This window comes from Chlorocebus sabaeus, chromosome 23 (genome assembly GCF_047675955.1).
Source record: "Chlorocebus sabaeus isolate Y175 chromosome 23, mChlSab1.0.hap1, whole genome shotgun sequence".
NCBI lineage: Eukaryota > Metazoa > Chordata > Mammalia > Primates > Cercopithecidae > Chlorocebus > Chlorocebus sabaeus.
Genome location: NC_132926.1, coordinates 46125442 through 46146742, shown reverse-complemented (window position 1 = coordinate 46146742; position 21301 = coordinate 46125442). Strand labels below are relative to the sequence as shown.

At 37.7% G+C, this 21301-nt stretch overlaps 1 protein-coding gene across 1 annotated transcript; it reads right to left on the bottom strand.

Annotated features, from left to right (window-relative positions):
* Positions 1 to 109: 109 nt before the first annotated feature.
* LECT2 (leukocyte cell derived chemotaxin 2) lies at positions 110 to 12086 on the bottom strand. Its single transcript, XM_073010347.1, has 4 exons — positions 11959 to 12086; positions 6449 to 6754; positions 4800 to 4945; positions 110 to 1120 (listed from the first exon to the last, which is right to left on the bottom strand). Exons 1-4 carry the CDS (start codon positions 12084 to 12086, stop codon positions 954 to 956), a joined length of 747 nt encoding a protein of 248 aa, XP_072866448.1. The 3' UTR covers positions 110 to 953.
* Between the last annotated feature and the right edge of the window lie 9215 nt (positions 12087 to 21301).

Sequence of the window (21301 nt, the reverse complement as noted above, 5' to 3'; positions counted from 1 at the left end):
GCTTTGGACATTTGTATGGTCTTGTTTCCTCTTAACACCTGTTGTCAATGTGACTAACACAGAATAACATAGCTATAATACAATGATGTGTAGAAATAAGTAGCTGTAATATGCATACGACTAGATGAAGTTGACAGGCCCAGTTCCATGAGACACTTCAGATAAAGGTAGGCCTCATTCTCATTCTAGTCCTTCCTGTAGTGCAGCCTCACTGAAATCTGGAATATGTTTTCCTGGACTGCCATCATTCATAATCATGTGGGCGAGTGTGGATGGAAATACCAGCAAATCCTTTATTATCCAGGAAAGCAGCTCTCTCTACAACCAATATGATAAACCTAAGGATACTGCTGAGAGTCTACTACCTAAACTCAACGTATTCATTGAATATGTATTGAATGTATACTAAATCTAGCATTGTAAACCACTCACTGTTCTTGTACCATAGAAACACTTTCAGGCTTTTTCTTATTTTCAAGCAGAAAGGTTGCTAGTTTTAGAGGTGTCAAAAATGCAGCCTGGCCCAGCTTAAGTTCCCTTGTTTATTTATCTTAGATCTTCAGGACAGAGAAATCTAAAAAACAAAACCACTCAGATTCCTTGGGTGACGGAAAGATCAAAGAGCCTGAAGAAACCAGTTCACTCGAACATCAGCGTGACAATGAGTTAAAATCAAAATGTTTTCTTTCTCGCACGTATCATGTTTCTATTTAAACTCAAATTTCCTTTTTTAATTAAAAAAATTTTGTGGGTACACAGGTGTATACATTTATGAGGTACGTGAGATGTTTTGATATAAGCACGCAATGTATGGTAATCAAGTCCTGGAAAATGGAGTATCCATCCCTTCATGCATTTTTCCTTTGTGAACACAAATTTCTTGAAAAGTGGGGTATGCATCCAGGTTTTTAAGATGACTTTTTATTTTGAAGATGTGACCATTGGCCTTCCATTTACAGGTATGCAGTAGGGTCACTCAAGTCACAGTTTTCAATGTGCACGTGCGACTGTATGCCAGGATAAACTTTCTGCAAGGGCAATAGAGTTCCAAGTTTTTCTCCCTTCTTAACAGGACCTTTATACTTAATTGGCTTAATGTAGAACATTTTGACACAAAAACCTAAAAGAAAATAAGTATAATTATTTATCTGGGCTTCAGTAACCTTGAATCTGAAATGTAAAAAATAACAAATGGACAAAAAATAAAAAATAAAGTTGAATGAACTCCAGAGAGGAATAGATGAAAATGACAGAATGATATTAAAAAGGAAGACTAAATTACAAGATGCCAAAGGAAGAATAGATTCAAATGAAATGCTAATAAAGGCATTGAAGAATAATAGCAGGAAAATACTAGCTAGTTAGAAAAGGTGAACCCTGAACAAAGTCAGCTCCAAGACATATTCTGATGAAATTATTGGACTTTAAAGGAAAATGGAAATAACTGGAACAAAAATACAAACCTTGCTAAATATCAAAAGAACTAAAAAGACAAAGACCCAAGTAGAGAAATAGAGTGCAATACAATAATTATAAAATAAAATGATCGTGTTGGGTACAAATATAGGAGTCATCTGTAAATGTGAATGGCCTTATCTTGTCTATTAAAAAATGTCCCATTGGGTTGAAAAGCAAACCCCAATTTAATGCTATATGGAATAAAACACAGCGATTGAAAAGGCTGAAAGTGAAGAGCTGGACAAAGATTTGCCAAGCAAATGGACAAAGATTTGCCAAGCAATAAGAAAGCAAGGGCTATCGTCCTGTTACCAGAGTGGAAATCAGGCCAAAAAGCATTGAGACAAGACAAAGGAAGATAATGTAAGAAGGTAAATGCCCCAAGTCACAGTGAAGATACAACAATTACATCTATCCATGCACTAAATAACAGGTCATCTATATAAAGCAGAGACTACAAGAGACGCCAGGAGACATAGATAGAAACCCACCAATAATAGACTTTAATACAGTACTGGCACTGCAAACCGGTCAAGTGAGCATACAAATAAGGCTGTAAAATTATGCTGTCCGATATGGTAGCCACTAGCCACATGTGGTTATTCAGTACTTGAAAGGTAGTTAATCTGAATTGAGATATGCTTTAATGGTAAAGTACACAGTGGATTTGAAGACTTAGCATTTAAAAATGTAAAATATCTCAATACTTTTTGTATTACATATTGATATACTTTGAGTTAAATAAAATATTAAAATACCATGTTTTTTTACTTCAATGTGGCTAATAGAAACTACTCGCTCTGTGTCCCAGGCTGGAGTGCAGTGGCGGATCTCAGCTCACTGCAGGCTCCGCCTCCCGGGTTCACACCATTCTCCTGCCTCAGCCTCCCGAGTGTCTAAGGGACTGCAGGCGCCTGCCACCACACCAAGCTTATTTTTTGTATTTTTTAGTAGAGACGGGGTTTCACCGTGTTAGACAGGATGGTCTTGATCTCTTGACCTCGTGATCCACCCGCCTCGGCCTCCCAAAGTGCTGGGATTACAGGCATGAGCCACCACGCCCCGCCGAAAATTTAAAATTATATACATGACTTCTGTATTATTTCTAGTGGATAGTTCTACTGTTGAAGAGCTAAAACTCCCATCAGGTAGGTTTTATGAATAAATATTAAACAAAAGATGTGCAAGATCTCTACACTGAAAACTACAACAACCATTAATATAATAGTGAAGGAAGACATAAGTAAGTGGAGGATATAATATGTTCATTGATTGGAGGACTCACTAGTTTAAAAATATCAGTTCTCAATTTGATCTGTATATTTACTGTAGATTTAGTCAGAGCCCTGGCAGGATTTTTGGTGGAAATTAGCAAACAGATTCTGTTTGGAAATGCAGATAACCAAGAATTGCCAAGGCAGTCTGAAAGAAGAAGAAAGTCAATTCCAATTCTGCGTTCTGGAACTGGGGAAATAGCCTCTTGGTAGTTTGGAGGATGCACTGGGCTCACTGTAAGATGGAGTGAAAAGCTCTGTAGCACTGTAAGATAGCTAGTGAAAAGCTACATTGACCACCTGACTATAAGCCCCTACTTTATAGTCTGACTGGTGAATCACAGTGGCCTTTTAGATCTTCAGGACTTAGTGTCAGTTTTGAGCAAGTGTCCAATAATCTCTGAAGAGCCTAATTATTTCTTCCCCAATGTGCTGTCATCCTGCTAAACCATTGCAAGTCCCTTTGGGGATGGCTAGAAGTAAGGTTTACAGTATAAATTTTTGGCTGCACGGCAGGACCCTTACGCAGAAGGACTGAGCCTCCCTTTCTTTCAAGAGGCTCTGGGACTGAACTAATTCAAGCCTGGGAATTTATTGGGAATTGGAACCCATTATTGTGATGACTGAAGTCAGCATTTTGTTCATCAGACCTGGAGCATTTCCATTCACACAAGTCCAATAAGGCTTTAGTTGGCTGCTCATCTATTCAGTTCTAGGGTCACCGTGATTACTAGCCAATGTCACAAATCTCTGCGGTTTAGACGAATCTGATTACTACTGCTCTCACCGACCTTGGTATTAACTGTTAAGCACCACTTCAGAGGACCCAGTTCAATGGCAGAAGTTTCCCTTGCGACGTTGGGCCTAAAGAGGACAACCACTGTGTAGCTCCTGAAGGATGTGGGTTCCCTCACAAGATGCCTCTCACAGCCTTGGTGAGGAGAGTCTCCTCTGGACTCACTCCCAATAGGAATGCATATATATGTTCATTAAAAGGTATAAGAAAGTTCGTAGCCACAATTTTATAATCGCCTAAAACTGGAAACTACCCAAAAGTCCGTCTGAGGAAGAATGGATAAATGGATGAAAATATATACATATAATGGAATATCATGCATCAGAAAAAAATGTGGGTACAAAAACATTAATCACGTAATCATGATGTGGAATGAAAGAAGACCACAAAAAAGAGTGAATGCTGTTTAATTCTATACCATTTTTAGAAACAGGAAGAACTAATACATGGTGTTAGAACTTGGGATGGTGATTATCTTGCTGGGAATAATGACTAAATGGTAGCACAAGGGATCTCTAGGATGTGGGTGATGTTCTTTTTCTTGATCTGGGTGCTGATTACACAGGTATATTTGCTTTTTGAAATTCATGGAGCTACACATGGATGTATTGTGCACTTTTATGTGTATATTTTATACATTGGTGGAGTAACCGAACAACAAAGCCAATATCTGGAGTACCAGGAGACCTAGCTTTACCTAAAACTTAGAAGCTTTCAAAAACATTTCACATTCGACTCTTGGAGAAATGCCAGCATTTATGATTTGTGGGATTTGAGTAAATGCAAGTATCTATCCATTATGGTTAGCATTGCTGAAAGTGGCTTCGTTTATAGATTGTTAAGCAAAACCACATGGGTCACAGGAAGGAATGCCTCCAGTCAGCTGTGGGGTTTCTTGGAGTGTGTGTGTGAAGCAGAAGTTTTCAGAGAAAATGGTGAAACATCCTTGAAAGTGCCTCAGCTGGGAGAGGATCAGAAAAAAATATCTATCGGGTACTATGCTTATTACCTGGGTGGCAAAATAATCTGTACACCGAATGTCTGTGACATGTGGTTTACCTATATAACAAACGTGAACAGGTACCCCTGAACCTTAAATAAAAGTTTTTCAAAAAACGCATCAGCTAATTTGGGTACACTCTATATTCTTTCTGTTCTAGGTTGTATCATTTTGAAAGAAGTACACAATCTCTATGTATGGAACCTGCACTAAATAAATAAGCATCAACATCTCCAGTAGACACCCCAGGTATAGACTCCACCTCTCTTACCTCTTCCAGATATTCGAACACCATTATTGATAGCATTTTTGTTTTGATAAGGTTTCTCCTGGCCCACAATCATTCCAGTGAATGGTGCATACACAGTAGATCCAGCAGAGCACAAGATGTCCACACCCTGGTGAGGCCTCTGACTTCTAGGATGTAAATAAGAATGAACAGACTGAGGAGCTGCCCTGGGGAGCTTTACTGCCCGGGAACATGGTGTTAGCCGACTGTTTCCAGACGAGGTACCAAAGCTTGAAGCTGCCAGAACATGTTGGGATGTCCCAGGATGCCTCACTCTGTTTAGGCCAATTTTAACCTCCCTCCCCACAGGTGCTAATAACCATGTTATAAAGACGAAAGCATTTAAAATGGTACTTGGTACACAGTAAGCTTTAAACAAGTATTAACCACTATTATTTTATGGCATTTGGGGGGAATGAGGCAATCCATGTAAGTGCATTTTCTAGATACCTAGATCTTGACGTCTTCAAGCCCACTTTGAAAACAGCTGGCTTTTTATGGGAACCTATCATAAAAGTATCACATGTTACCCTCGTCTTATTTTTCTCACAGTGATCTAGAAAAGTGATTGTAAATACCACTTACTATATATGGTATTTTAATACAGCGTGTGATACCTCCTGGGTTTATTAAAGTGCATGGAGCCCAAACCAAACTATACCAGATCGTGAGGTGCCTTGAGTTCATCTTAGCAACCCCTCAGCTCTTGCTTCCCGCTGCTGTCACTATGCCTGCTCTCACCAGCTTTCTAACAGGCTTCTAATAGGCTGTCATCTGAACGATCAGATTTACCAGGATTGCTACAATTATGTACAAAGCAACACTGAGCAGGCTCAAGACAAAAGCCAAGAAGTTACTGTATCAATCAAGGGCATAAACTTTATAGTATGAGCTGAGTTTAAATTTAGGCAATTCAGGGGACGTTTCCCATATTTCCCTTCTTAGTCCTGTTTCAGTATTTGAGGTTGCTTTGTAAGTTGTATCTGTATATGTGAGAGTTCCCCTCTAGTTAGGATGGAGATCAGTGAAATGACTGGACACATGGCTATTTCACTAGAAAGTGGCACCCCAAGTTGATGCTGGGTATAACTGAAAATTCACAAGTGTGACCCTTATTGTCTGGAAGAGATAGTGGTGCTCTCTTGCCTGCTTAGAGTCAGCCTCTAATATTCAACCTCCAGAACCTGGGCCAGTAACAGCGTGGTTTGGTGGGAAGAGGAACCAAAAGCCTGAATTCAGGTCCAGCCTTCACCATCTCCAACTGTGCTTGGCAGGTCCCTTAACGCTTTGGCACCTCAGTTCAAGTTTCTCTTCTATAAAATGGGATAGTCGTGTTTGATACCCCTTTGGAAAAACCAAGTGAGGTAAGTCAATGCGTGAAGACATTCAGAAGGAAAACTGTGTTTGCTCTCTGCTCTTTTCCTTCTTCCACATTCTGATCCCAATTCACAGCTCATAATCGAAGCAGAGTTACTGGAAGCTGCTCCAAAGACAGTGATGTAACTGGTTACATCTCTGGTTTTTCATACTGTCAGAACTGTGAGCCCTTGAGGCAATCAACGTTGGGCAAGGACACTGAGAAAAGAGATTAGGGACCAAACGGTTGGATGGTTGTTTGTGCAACTTCCTACCTTTGAGCAGAGTACTGTCCACAGCCATGGCGGTCACACGTCCGGATCTCGTTGGAAGACTTACCAGCACATATATTAGCCCATGGCCCTGCCAGTGCTAAAAAGGAGAAACATGAGAGCAGAGCTCCTGGCCTCAGACATTCCCTATCTCCATTTGCCTTATCAGTCACACAGTGGATCCTGTCAATTCTGTTTTCACTGTAGTTTTCCCCAAACTTTATGTATTTGTGGGAAGGTCGTCTTTCCAGAATTTTATATCCTGATTCAGATGTAAAATTGGCTTTTTCCCGGGCCACAGAATTCTGCCTTGTTATGTTAGAGCATTAGTGAATACAACTTTTTTTTTTGAATCGGAGTCTCACTCTGTTGCCAGGCTGGAGTGCAGTGGCATGATCTCAGCTGACTTCAACCTCCGCCTCTTGGGTTCAAGTGATTCTCCTGCCCCAGCCTCCTGAGTAGCTGGGACTACAGGTGCACACCACCACACCCAGCTAATTTTTGTATTTTTAGTAGAGACGAAGTTTCACTATGTTGGCCAGGATAGTCCCGATCTCTTGACCTCGTGATCTGCCCGCTTCAGCCTCCCAAAGTGCTGGGATAACAGTTATGAGCCACCGCACCCGGCTGAATGTGTTTCTTTATAAGCATTGGCCTCCATCATTATACCTTGCTTCAGATCCATTAGTAAATGGTATAAGTTGTGCTTTTCTATTTTTCTTTGCTCATTATCTGCCATGGGGATCATTATTTTTAGATTAAGCAAAAATAATAAAACAGCATGGCTCAGAAAATAATTTTAGAAATTGTAATTTTGAAATGGTTAGTTCTACTAATCAAATCCAAGCAAATGTTTGAATTAAAGGAAAAACGAACTCTGAACTAGCCAAGTTTGTTTAACACTAGATATCTCATACCTGCAAACATGGAAGGGAAGAGGGAGATTGTTAGAAATAATCTGAAATGTTAAACCAATTTAGCCTAGACTGAGATTAGGAGAGAAGGTGGGAAAAGGAGTAGAACCAATTATATGAAAAATTATGAAACATGGAAGGGCTGCTTTCTCAGCAGACTTGGCACAAACTTTGTTTTAGGCACAATTCGTCTCTTTAGTATAGTAAGCACTTGATAAATGTTCAATTGAATTAAACGTCCTGGATTTCTGGTGTTAATATTCACAGAGAGATACAGTAAGCACACTCAACCTTGCACTTTGAAACAAACAAGCAAAAGCAAGAGTCTGGTAATTTGACTATTGATTTTATTTAAAGACATTTTACTCTTCATTAATACCTATGCTGTGAAGAGAAGCTACAGAATATGGCCATTAAGCCTCTTGTTTAACATACTTTTAAAAGGTGGGTTTCAAAAGTTTTATGCCTTGGAGCCAAGCTCCAAATCAACACCTTGATCAAGATATAATCCCATCAGTTTGGCAACTAATATTTATCCTTGGGAATTGAGGCAAATAACAGACAGTGTAGTAATTTATGCATCTTTTCTCCTTCTGTGAGTATTAAGGGAGCATTCCCTTTGTCTTAACCCACACCAGTCTCTGTATTAGTATCTGTATCAGAATTTGATTTTGATCAAAATCAGAATCAAATTCTTATATCAACTTTTTATCATCTAGTTTTGTTCTAGTTAAGTCCCAGACCAAAACTGAAAGGCTTTGTAATGTCTTCTCAACCCACTATTATATTTCCCTCATTAAAGAACTGGAACATTCTATTTAAATTATTTAGAACATCATCAGGACCATGTATCATTCCTGTTTCATTTTTTAATAGCCAAATACACAAGTCTTTGTTGTGATCATGCTATTAATGACTTTTTAATCTTTTTAATCTTACCCTGAAATCAGTTTTTAAAAATTAACCAATATTCTAAAATTGCACTTTCGACTTACCGGTAGAAATCAGACCAGCCAAAAGGAGGACTTTGGTGGAAAACATCTGAGTTTACTTCCTTTATGTTTCTTCCTCCAATTAGAGTTGCCCCCACACTTTCTTTGAAGAATATTCAAGTTTGAATGAATACTTCCTAACTATTTAGCCTTAGAATCATGCATCTTTCATTTCTTTAGTGTGAGACACAAAAAGTATAAGAGAATGGAGCAAGTCAAGTTCTAATATTCCATGGATAGTTATTTGATTTGCAGGCAGGGCCTATGTAAAAGCCTTTGATCTGAAGAAGCAGCCAATTATATTGGAAACACTGACTAAATATTAACAGAAAATGATAAGGCTAGGTGCATATCGACAGTCTTCTGGGCTGTGGCTTGTAGGAGAATGTGCGTGCGAATGATGGAATATTTAGTGCTGTCTGCTAGGAGATCTTTCTTTTATTTCCTTTAGAGCACGTATTTCAGAAGAAAATTGATCATTAATAATGTATAGCCCTTCATAACATATTCCTTAATATATCCCTTAAGTGTTTTTGAATTATCAGTTTAATTATATTTTATCTGTGTAATATTTGCAAATAACTTTAATATTTTAATAAAATTGCCTGCACTTACCTTAAATATGTGATTTTTAAATGTTTTCTTGTTTGTGACATGATAAGTTAACACCTTTAAAAGCATACATTAATAAAGGAAAAAAGATTAAGTGTAATATAGTCATTGATATGGTTTGGATCTGTGTCCCCACCCAAATCTGATGTTCGATTGTAATTCCCAGTGTTGAAGGTGGGGCCTGGAGAGAGGTGATTGAATTATGGGGCTAGAGTTCTCATGAATGGGTTAGCATCATCCCCTTGGTGCTGTTGCCATGATAGTGAGTGAGTGAGTTATGGTGAGATCTGGTTGTTTAAAAGTGTGTAGCACCTCCCCTGTTCTCACTTCCTTTTGCTTTAGCCATGTAAGACGTGCCTGCTTCCCCTTTGCCTTCTGCCATGATTTTCAGTTTCCTGAGACCTCTCAAGAAGCTACCATGCTTTCTGTACAGCCTGCAGAACTGTGAACCAATTAAACCTCTTTTCTTTATATATCACCCAATCTCAGGTATTTCTTTATAGCAATGCAAGAACAGACTAATACAGTCATACAATGGAGTAAAATATAACAATTTAAATGAAAACAATCTATATATATTAACACAGCTAGATCTCTAGATATGTGGTTGAATTTAAAAGCTATTTTTAGAATTATATAGAGAGAGTATACTATTTATGATATTTAAAATCTGAAAACAAAGAAGAATATTAATCTTAGTGAATGCTGTATATATAATTAAAATATGTACAGACTACCTTTAAGATAGTAATTACTTCTGGATAGTGAGAGAAATAAAACTGTGGAAGGATATACAGAGTACATAAATTCTAAAATATTTTATTTCTAAAAAAAATCAGAAGCAAATATGTAAAAATATTAATTTGTTAATTATTGGAGATAGACACATGGATGTTATGTTACCCTGAACTTTTCTGGGACTTAAATTTTCAGTGTGTTTCAAATATACGTTCACAACTCCTTTTTAGCTTACTATTAGATGAGCACCTGGAATTTTCTATGGAAGCTTCCCCATTTAAATTTAGTGTCAGTAGCTGTGGGAGATTGGGATTGTGGCCCCCGTTCTTCACCCTCTCTGCGTCCACACCTTTGCCATGTCTCATGGGGGTAAAGGGAACTTTCCTCATCCTTGATTTTGGGCTTAACTGTGTGGCTTTGACCACTAAGATGAGGCAGAAGTGGCAGTGGGTCAGGAAAGCCTGGGTCCTCTGGGGCCTTAGTCTTTGCAAACTCCTTCTGTGTTTTTGCATTGCTGTGAGGCAGATGATCCTGCTGCCCTGGGAAGGGAATGGACGCCATGCAGAGCATGGTTGCCCCCGCAAAACCCAGCCTAGTACACCCTATAAATGTGTGGGCTTACCTGGCTGTCATTGGAAACCACTGAGTTTTCGTGTGGTATGTTACACAACAATAACTAAACGATGCCAATGAGATTATGCACCTAATTGTTTTTGCTTTACACACAGCCTTTCAAGGAGGCATCTAATATATACAACATAGAATGCCAATGCATTGAAAACATCAAGGATCTGAGTCAATGTACTAAAAGAATAGATAAGTGAAACAAAACAGATGATTCAGAAATAGACACAAATATATACAGCATATAGTACACAATAGAAGTCATACTTTAAATGATTAGAGAAAATATAAGTCATTCTATGAACAGTATTGAGACAACATCTGGCAAGAAATAAAAGTGCAGTCTAGGTATGGTGGCTCATGCCTGTAATCTTAGCACTTTGTGAGGGCAGTGCAGGAGGATCACTTGAGGCCAGGAGTTTGAGACAAGCCTGGGCAACACAGCAAAACCCCATCTCTGCAAACAATTTTTAAAAATTAGCCAGGCATGGTGCATATGTCCATAGTCCTAGCTACTCAGGAGACTGAGGCAGAAGGAATATTTGAACCCAGGAGTTTGAAGTTACAGTGATCATGCCACTGCACTCCACCCTGGGTAAGATAGTGAGACCCTGTCTCAAAATAAATAAATAAATAAATAAATAAATAAATAAATAAAGTTCAATCCATATCAAAGTGAACCAAACATTTGTATGGAAAAGGGGAGAAAGAGGGAGGAGGAGGAAAGAAAGAAAAGAAATGAACTGAAACCGTAGAAATACTAGGAGAAATTATGAATGCTTTTTAATGGTATGGATTAGACTTTTCAAAGAATGTTAAAAAAAAACCCAGACGCTATAAAGAAAATATTTGATAAATGCGTTATAACAGTTAAAAAAACAAAACAAAACAAAACAAAAAACCTTCTACAAAGCAAGCAGTATCCTGATCAGAGTCAAAAGACAATAATCTGAAAAAATATCTATAACCCATATGATATGACAGATAAGGAACTCATCTCCCTAATATACAAAGAATTCTTAAAAAAAATAAAAGGCGTAAACAAATTGATAGAAAAATGGGCAAAAGCCGGAATGGTGGCTCATGCCTGTAATCCCAACACTTTGTGAGGCCGAGGCGGGTGGATCGCGAGGTCAGGAACTCGAGACCATCCTGGCCAACATGGCGAAACCCCATCTCTACTAAAAATGCAAAAATTAGCTGGACTTGGTGACAGATGCCTGTAATCCCAGCTTCTCGGGAGGTTGAGGCAGGAGAATCGCTTGAACCCAGGAGGCGGAGTTTGCAGTGAGCTGAGATTGTGCCGTTGCACTGCAGCCTGGGTGACAAGAGCAAGACTCTGTCTCAAAAGAAAAAAGAAAAGAAAAATGGGCAAAAGATAGCAACAGACTTTCATAAAAGAAAAAATACAGATTACCAATATATATTTGAAAATATGATCCACTTCACTTAAAATTAACAGTTGTAAACCAGAATGAGGTATAGTTTTTTACCCATCAAATTGACAGAGTATGTAGAAACATTTATTGAAAAGTGTAAGTTGGTTTAACCTCTTTAGAGGACAATTTTGCAATACCCCTCACATTTTTAAATGCACAAAACCTTTGCTCCAGCAATGCTATTGTTTTCCTACCTGTGGCCTGCTTTCCTCCCATTTTCCCTGCCTTCTGTATTAACTGTTTCCAATGCATATTCTCCTCTGAAGCCAGTGCCATCCTCAAAACTGCGGAAGAGATGGTAGGAGACTGTTTTGAAACCCATAATGGGATAGGACCTGAGCAATGTCATCAGTGCTGAAAAACTGATGAGAAACTTTGTAATGGATGGATCAGGCTGACGATACCTAGTCAATCTTATTGTTATGAAGAGAGAGAAAGAGTATATCAGACATTTTATACCTCCTGTTGGAAATGCACAACACAACCTATAAAGTATTCTTGTCAAAAAATCAGGCTCAAGTCTTATAAGGCCATTAGCTCTAACTTCCAGTTTACAGGAACCATGCAGCACAGGGATGCATGTTAAATGTACCACAGGAATGCAGTCAGCCAAATGCAGGCTGTAGGAAGTTCTACCAGATAAAGAACCTAGTTTCTTCAACAAACAAATTCTGAGGGAAGGAAAAAAGAGAGAGGGGCAGTCTGTGGATTAAAAGAGATTTACAAGATTTATCAACAAAATGCCATGTATGGACTTTACTTGGAGTCTGAATCAAATGAGGAAATGATAGACAGAGAGAAACAGAGAATAGGGACAATTTTAACACTACTTGATGATATTAGAAATTATTTTGTGTAATTTTAAGCATAATACATTAGGTGTTTGTAAAAAGTTCCTATCTTTTAGAAATACATACTGAAACATTTATGGGTATGAACTCATAGGATGTTTCAGATTTGCCTCAAAGTAATCTAGGAGTTTGGAGAGTAGGGAGCATATAGATTAAACACAATTGGCTACGAACTGCTAATTACTGAAGTACATGAGTAATGAGTACTAAAGTAATGAGTACATAGAAGTTTACTATACTATCCTCTCCAGATTTTTTATATTTGAAGATTTTCCCATAGTAACAAGTTAAACAAAGACATTTGTTGGACAACTAATTTGTTGGCAATATCTTTTGAACATAAAAAAGTTTCCACACAGCAAGGAAAAACTGATTTTTCTGTAACCGTGGTAATATTTAGCCACCCATATTTTAAACCCTTTAATCAATCAACGGCAACCCACAGTCTGGTAAACATGCTCTTCAAAACAACCAATCAATAACAGCCTCTCACTTCTGACTTTCAGTCAATTAGAAACGGACTCACTCTGGTAAGTGATTCCCAACCAATCAACAACAGTCTTACCTGAGCACCGTGTTTCTTATCCGTCAAACCCCTAACACTCTGAAAGTCCACAAACCCCTGAACTCCCAGCTTCCCAAATCCATACATAAATAAGACGAACAGTCTGCTGTGCTTAGAAAGATTGTGCCTGACCAACACAGCTCTTCCTAACTATTGTCACTCATTCAGCTTTGTCTTATTTCAGGTTGTGGGTCGAGTGGTGGTCTCGTCCTCCTACGAAACATAGAAATTTGATCCTGTCCATACCCTACGACAGAACAGCTTCACTCTTAGTTATACTCTCGTATCTGTGTACGTTCAAAATGTTCATAGTAGTATCATTTGTAGTAGTGTAAAACAGGAAACAACCCATATGTACATCAACAGTAGAATGGGAACAAATTCTGGTATTTTTATTTAATGAAATACCCTACAAGAATGAGAATGAATAAAATACAACCAAATACATCAACTTAGATGACTCTCAAAAACATAATGGTGATTAGAAGAAAGGAAATAGGCTGGGCGTGGTGGCTCACGCCTGTAATCCCAGCACTTTGAGAGGCCGAGGTGGGCAGATCACAAGGTCAAGAGATAGAGACCAACCTGGCTAACATAGTGGAACCCTGTCTCTACTAAAAATAGAAAAATTAACTGGGCATGGTGGCGAATGCCCGTAGTCCCAGCTACTCGGTAGGCTGAGGCAGGAGAATCGCTTGAATCCGGGAGGCGGAAGTTGCAGTGAGCCTAGATGGCGTCACTGCACTCCAGCCTGGTGAGAGAGCAACACCCCATCTCAAAAAAAAAAAAAAAAAAAAAAAAAAAAAAAAAAAAAAAAAAGGAAATCACAGAACAATATGCAGTACATGTTTATTAAAAGTTCAAATGCATGCTTGAAACAGGTAAGCTTTATAAATTATATCTCAGGATGAAGCTCTTTCTAAAACGTTCAGATACAGGCGAATCTAAAGCATATATTGTTTAGGAACACATACATATGTGGTAGAACTATTAATATAAAGAAAAGCAAGAGAAGAGTTGACACAATTTGTATACTGGTTACCTCCAGGAGAGGGGAAGGGGATGTGATCAGGGGTGGGCACCTGGGCTTCACGGGGACTGACAATGCTTCTGTAAACCAGGTGCTGGGCACAGGTGTTCATTTGGTTATTACCCTTTGTACGTATATGTTTTATACATTTTATATTTTCCAGGTTTTTATCTTTCAGTATTTCAACATTCACACACAATTTTATGTGACAAAAAAATTACAATAAAAAACAAGATCAGAGTGGAACTGAAGGAGACAGAGACACGAAAAAACCTTCAAAAAATCAATGAATTCAGGAGCTATTTTTTAAAAAAAGAATAATTAAATAAACTGATAGCTAGACTAGTAAAGAAGAAAAGAGGAAAGAATCAAATAGACACAATTAAAAATAATAAAGGGACATCAGCACTGACCCCACAGAAATACAAACAACCATCAGAGAATACTATAAATAGCTCTATACCAATAAACTAGAAAATCTATGAGAAATGGAGAAATTCCTAGACACACACACCCTCTCAAGACTGAGCCAGGAAGAAGGTGAGTTCCTGAATAGACCAGAACAAGTTCTGAAATTGAGGCAGTAATAAATAGCCTACCAACCAAAAATCCCAGGATCAGATGGACTCAACAGTTGAATTCTACAAGAGGCACAAAGAGGAGCTGGCACCATTTCTTCTGAAACTATTCCAAACAATTGATAAGGAGGGACTGTTGCCTAACTCATTCTATGAGGCCAGCATCATCCTGATACCAAAAATTGTCAAGAGATACAGCAACAAAAAAAGTCAGGCCAGTATCTCTGACGAACATTGATTCATCAGAATGAACAAAAATTTTATTGAGAACAAAAATTCTCAATAAAGTACTGGCAAGCTGAATCCAGCAGCACATCAAAAAGCTTATCTACCACAATCAAGGTGGCTTCATTCCTGGGATACAAAACTGGCTCAACATACGCAAATCATTTTTTAAATATTAAAAAAAAATTACGCAATAAAAATTGTTTAAAGATTTGTTTCAGAAGTCAGTGGAGGCAAGCTTACCGTACAATGTGTGTTGTAACAAGTGCATTCCCTGTATAATTTAATCCTCGCAAAAAACTCAGCAATAAGGTTGAGGAAGCTTGAGGCTCAGAGAACTGAAGTAACATGTTCAGTGTCCCACAGCTGGATGTGCCAAAGCCGAGTCCTGAACTCGAATCTACTAGACTGTAGAATTCGTACTCTTACATATTTTGTTATATGGTTCAATGAATGACTTATCATTCATACACAGCTTCTCTCATATTTCAGAATTTGAAGCTCAACAATCAATAAATCAGCTTCATTTTACTACCTCTAAAATGAAGGTGATGATATTAACCTTCATAGGATTCTTGTAATAATTAAATGAAGTAGTATTCCTAAAATAATTACATTAGGCTAAGCACATACAAAACACTAAGGCTGGGTGCAGTGGCTCACGCCTGTAATCCCAGCACTTTGGGAGGCCAAGGTGGATGGATCACAAGGTCAAGAGATTGAGACCATCCTGGTCAACATGGTGAAACCCTGTCTCTACTAAAAACACAAAAATTAGCTGGGCATAGTGGCGCACACTGTAGTCCCAGCTACTTGGGAGGCTGAGGCAGGAGAATCATTTGAACCCCAGAGGTGGAGTGTGCAGTGAGCTGAGCACGCCACTGCAGTCCAGCCTGGTGACAGACACTCTCACCTGCTTTGTTATCTACTCTAAAATGGAATTAGATGTAAACATCAGTTATTTTCCTGTGGAAGCCAATTGTAATCCCCAAGATACAACCCCAAATGCCATAATTCTAAATGTTGAAATTCCAAAAGATCAAAATCCTGAAACTATAATTCTGGAAAAAAAAATTAAAAAAAATTTTTGAAGATACACATTTACATTTTCAGAAGGGGATTTACTTGAGACACATAAAAACGTGACAGAACACTGTAGACTAATTTACACAATAAAATAGGCAAAAATACATATTTTTGTAAGCATAAGCACTCGGGTATACTAACAACAGTCATATAAATATAATAGTGATGAGCAAATGAATCATATTCATGAATAAATGGATCAAAAAGGGAAATGCATAAGTGCATATTATTATTGTTGGAAATTGTGTGCACCCAGATTTAAAATTGCAGTTATCTGAAATACTGTGATGCACAACCCAAGTCTTTTGATGGGATCAATAAAAAACCACAGTGAATCACCGTCGTAACATACAGATGTTCAAAGATCGGAGATCTTGAGAAATTTTATCTTTCACAGGTGCAGATGCACAAAAGGAACATCTCTTTATTTGCTGAAGATGTTTCAACATTTTTACGTATAGGCACAATGTTTACACATAAAGTCATTGTTGTGATAATATACTTTTGCGAAGTCAAATTTGCAAAAATGTATGCAATGAATTAGAACTTTCTAAAAGTCTCTACACAATTTATACCTCCAGTATTGGAAATGATGCCAAGACGAAATGCTCATAGTGAATTGTAAAAAAATGCTGAAAATGTAAAATAATAAAAGAAAACTTAAAATAAGAAAAAACTAAAAAGAAAGTTTCACATATGAAAAAATATATTACAGGAATAGATTATAGGCATTGTGCAAAGATAGTCCATAAAAAATGACTGACTTTCCCAAGCATTAACTATATTTTGAAATCTTGCATTTCAATGAATAGCTGCTTTTTTTCTTTTAGGACACGGCTTTCCTCAGAGAATATGTTCACCTTCATTTTCTATGTGGCACTGCTCTTTTAAAAATTCTTCTATGATTCTGTATACAACAACATAAGCCTTCCCTATTAAGTTTTCCCATCTTCGGCGTCATGCTTCCATGTTGTTTGGGGTACATAGAAGTCCATCCTCAGAAACAATACTGGTGCACAATTGTTGCGGGTCTTCTTATCCTACCATGCACATAATTATTTTCTAACCAGGCAGTAACTTCACTGGCTTCTTTGAGCAAATGTGGCTTTAATTCATCAAAAGCCCCTGGAATGCAATGAGATGGAAGGAATGCTAATGCCGGCAACTGATGGCATTTTTAAACTGAAGTTTTCATTGTTACCATATCGCATGGCCAATCATCCTAATTTTCCACCAATTTCTTCTCTTTAAAGCACACTTAATTTCCAAATAGAGACACTAACAAGGTAATAGTTCTCCTAATATGACGCGACTATCCTGTTATTGTGATCTTCAGGATTTTAAGATGTCAGGGATTTTAGACTTTAAGGATTTGGACTTCAGAGGTTTTGATCTTTTGGAATTTCAACATTTAGGATTATGGCATTTGAATTGTGTCTTTCAGGATTATGATCCAAAACTGTTTCCAATGTCCTGTGGCTGGAATAGGTTAAGGAAACCAGGAGATTACATAATAAGGTGACCTTGTTTATAGGCAAATTCTGGATACTACATATATTACATATACTACATGGAATGTGTACCTCAAAAAGACTCTGAGGTCCATGTTCTGATTCCAAGGCCCTTTCTGTGTCACTAATAAAGGTTAAATAAAGATGTTTACACCCGTGCTGTGGGTAGGCAGGCATTGTCCCCTGTCATTAGTTTTTCCTATTCTGTTATTTCTTTCTGGTAAACCATTGGCCAAAAAATCATTTCCTTTTCTTCTGTTAAAGCTAATTGTGTCTTTTGTTGATAACTTGCCTATTGATATGTAAGACGTAGCTATATTGATTGTTCTAATAATATAAGCAATACATTCTTATTGCAAAAATTACCCCAACATGCAAAAAAGTATAAAACAAATCCTCACTAATGTTTTTCGTGTATGTATTTTTCTTTTTCTTTTTAACTTGTCTCTATTGTCAGGAAAATGTCAGTCTTTTATTAGATGTGCACTATCTTCAACTGAGCACAGCACTAAAAGTAAAATGCAAGAAAAGAGTAAAGATTTGCATAGAATGTTAAATAACAGAAGAGTTAAAGTATTGGACATGTCTGGATGTTTTTATTTGGATAAAATTTACCTAGCACCATTTGGTTTTACTTAACTGTGGGAATAATGGGTGAGAGGGTATGGAAATCAGAAATCTCTTCGGTATCTTTGATTGTTTATTTGATCTGCAGTTTGGAAGCCTTTGAGAGAAGGATGGAGAACATGTGCTTTGCAAAGGGTTGTCCTGACTAAACACGTGGTGATTCCTCTCTCTCTCCTCCTCCTGTGTTTCAGTGGAAAGAACCTACCCAGAAACAGCAGGCTGTGCTAGGCCACTGACTTATTAACCAAATGCATTCAGAAACCTGAAGAAAGTCCAGAACCACTCTATTAATAAAGTCTGCATACTCATGATCAGAGTGGAGAAGGCATTACATCCACATGTTTTGGCCAGTGGGAGCCTTAGCTTCATAATGAGTCCCCACTTGGCATCTTCCATCTCTGACTTGCAAATGCAAAGTAAAGATTTAAAATATTCCATTTTACCTGTCCCCATCCTTCTGCCTTCACACATGCACATACACACACAAATCCTCTGTGCTGAGTGAGAAAGAATGGAAATAATTGCAAGTATGAGAGATTAGTCATCACCAATTTGGGAAGTGAAATATGCAAGGGGAGATTTGATGGCAACAATAATTTTTAGATAGGAAATCGTTTCTAAGTTTTCTAATGAATGGAATGTGTCTACAGCCATACCACCCTGAACATGCATTATCTAATGTATGGGGTCTAAAGTAAAGGGTGGTTGGCTTATCCTAGAACACAGGAACCTAAAGAAGCATTCTCCAGTAAGTCATTTACTTTGTCATTGATGGAATAATGGATGGGACAGGTTGTAATCGTTACAACAGAGTGGGCATTTGGTTTGATTTGCTTTAAATTAAGCTGCGGGCTGCTGAAGGTGAAATGTACACATACAATACAATTTTGTATTGGGCCGAATGCAGTGTTTCAAGGTTTGAGTGATATGACCAGGAGGTTTTCTGGCTAGAGACCCCTGAGGGAGCATTTGCTAAGTCAGGGTGGCAAATCTGCAGTACACAAAGCCTGATTTTCCTACATGAGTTCAAGCGAACATTACTAATCAAGCACGCCATTCTGTCAAACTAGACGCAGACATGTCCCTAGGATCTTGCTCAGCACAGAAACTTTCTCAACTGTTAATGTATTGAAGTTAGCATATAGATTAAAATCTACTTGGCATTCCTGATGGAGGTTAATTTACCTTAATCCAGAGTCTTGGCCCTTGGTTTTTTTCAGTGTCCCAGACTCAGACTCAGGGAGAGTGATTCAAGTTCATCAAGTTACTGGGGACCAAATAAATGAATACAGTGATAGATGACTAGATGATTGATGATAGATAGATAGATAGATAGGTAGATAGATAGATAGATAGATAGATGACAGACAAGATAGATAGGAGATGGATATGATTTTCAATGGCAATAGTCCTTCTATAATGGGGGGAAATGCTCCCTTCCTGTTGTTATAATCCGTGGGATTATGAATATGAAATGAGAAAAAAAAAGGTGAAGAATTTTAAGGGCTTTTCCAACTAACTGTGTGGTCTAATCTGAAATATATTTCCTTTCCCATGAAAAAAATGGAGTAGAAAGTGTTTCCCCCTGGGCATCACCTAAGGGACCTGAGAACCTCTGAATCTTTGATTCCCTTTTTGGCTTCCTAGGCCCATGTTTTTCAACTGCAAGTGCCTGGGGGTGGGCCGGGCAATACAAGAAGCCACAGGATAAACATGGCAACGCAGGGCGTCAGTGTTTCCTTAAGATCTGGGAATAGGGCAAGAGGAAAAGGAAGAACTATTATGTATCTCAAATGCCTTTTATATCTGCTAATTAGTATTTAATCTGTTTTAAGTTGAGATTTAATTCACAAGTGATAACATCCACCCTGTAAAAGGTACAATTCACTGGTTTTTAAGTATGTTCACGAAGTCATGCAACCATTATCGCTATCTAATTGCAGAACACTTTTGTCACCACAAATGAAAAAACATGCACATTAGTAGCCATTCCCCATTCTCCACTTTCCTGGTCCCTGGCAACTGTTAATCTACTTTTCTCTCCATGGATTTGCCTATTCTAGACATTTCATATAAATGGAATCATACAGTATGTGGCCTTTTGTGCCCAGCTTCTTTCACTTAGTGTGTTTTCAAGGTTCATCCATGTATCTGTACTCATTCTTTTTTTATGACTGGATAATACCATTGAATGGATATACTAACATGTTTATTCATTCATCAGTTGATGGACATTTGGGTTGTCTTTACATTGGGGCCATTGCTAATAATACTGCTACGAACGTTTGTGTACAAGTTTTTGTGTGGATATGTTTTTATTTCTCTTGGGTATGTACCTAGGAGTGAAATTGCTGAGTCATATGGTAACTCTATGTTGAACTTTCCGAGGAACTGTCAAGTTATTTTCCAAATCAATTTACGTTTGCACTAGCAATGTATGAGAGTTCCAATTTCTCCACAGTCTCACCAATATTTGTTATCTGTATTTTCAATTACAGTGACCCTAGTGGGTGTAAAGTGGGATCTCATTGTTTTTATTTGAATTTCTCTAAAGACTAAGGATATTAAGCATCTTTTCTCATGCTTGTTAATCATTTATTTACCTTCTTAGGAGAAATGTCTATTTAAATCCTTTGCCCAGTTTTTAATTGGGCTACTTATCTTTTTATTGTTGGGTTGTAAGAATTATTTATATATACTGGATACTAGACTTTTGTAAGATATATAATTAGCAAATATCTTGTTCTATTATGTGGGTTTTATTTTCACTTTCTCGATAATGTTCTTTGAAGCACACAAGTTTTATAATTTTAATCAAGTTTTATTATGTATTTTTTTCCTTTGGCTGCTTGTGCTTTAGCTGTCATATCTAAGAAACCATTGTCTAATCCAAGGTCATAGGATTATTTTTAGCTTTATTGAGATATAATTTATACACAAAAAACTGCACATGCTTAATTTATGTATTTTGATAAGTTTCAACATATATATACACATGTGATATCATTTAGTACAATCAAGATACTAAACATATTCATAATTTTCAAAAATTTTCTTGTATTCT

What these genes read in the sequence shown, in the direction of transcription:
- LECT2 (XM_073010347.1), bottom strand. Translation starts at nt 12,086, where the DNA reads ATGGGTTTCAAAACAGTCTCCTACCATCTCTTCCGCAGTTTTGAGGAT. An exon ending in GGACAGTACTCTGCTCAAAG is followed by an intron (nt 4,946 to 6,448) that starts GTAGGAAGTTGC and finishes TTTACATCCTAG; the next exon opens with AAGTCAGAGGCCTCACCAGG. An exon ending in TGTTCGAATATCTGGAAGAG is followed by an intron (nt 1,121 to 4,799) that starts GTAAGAGAGGTG and finishes ATTTTCTTTTAG; the next exon opens with GTTTTTGTGTCAAAATGTTC.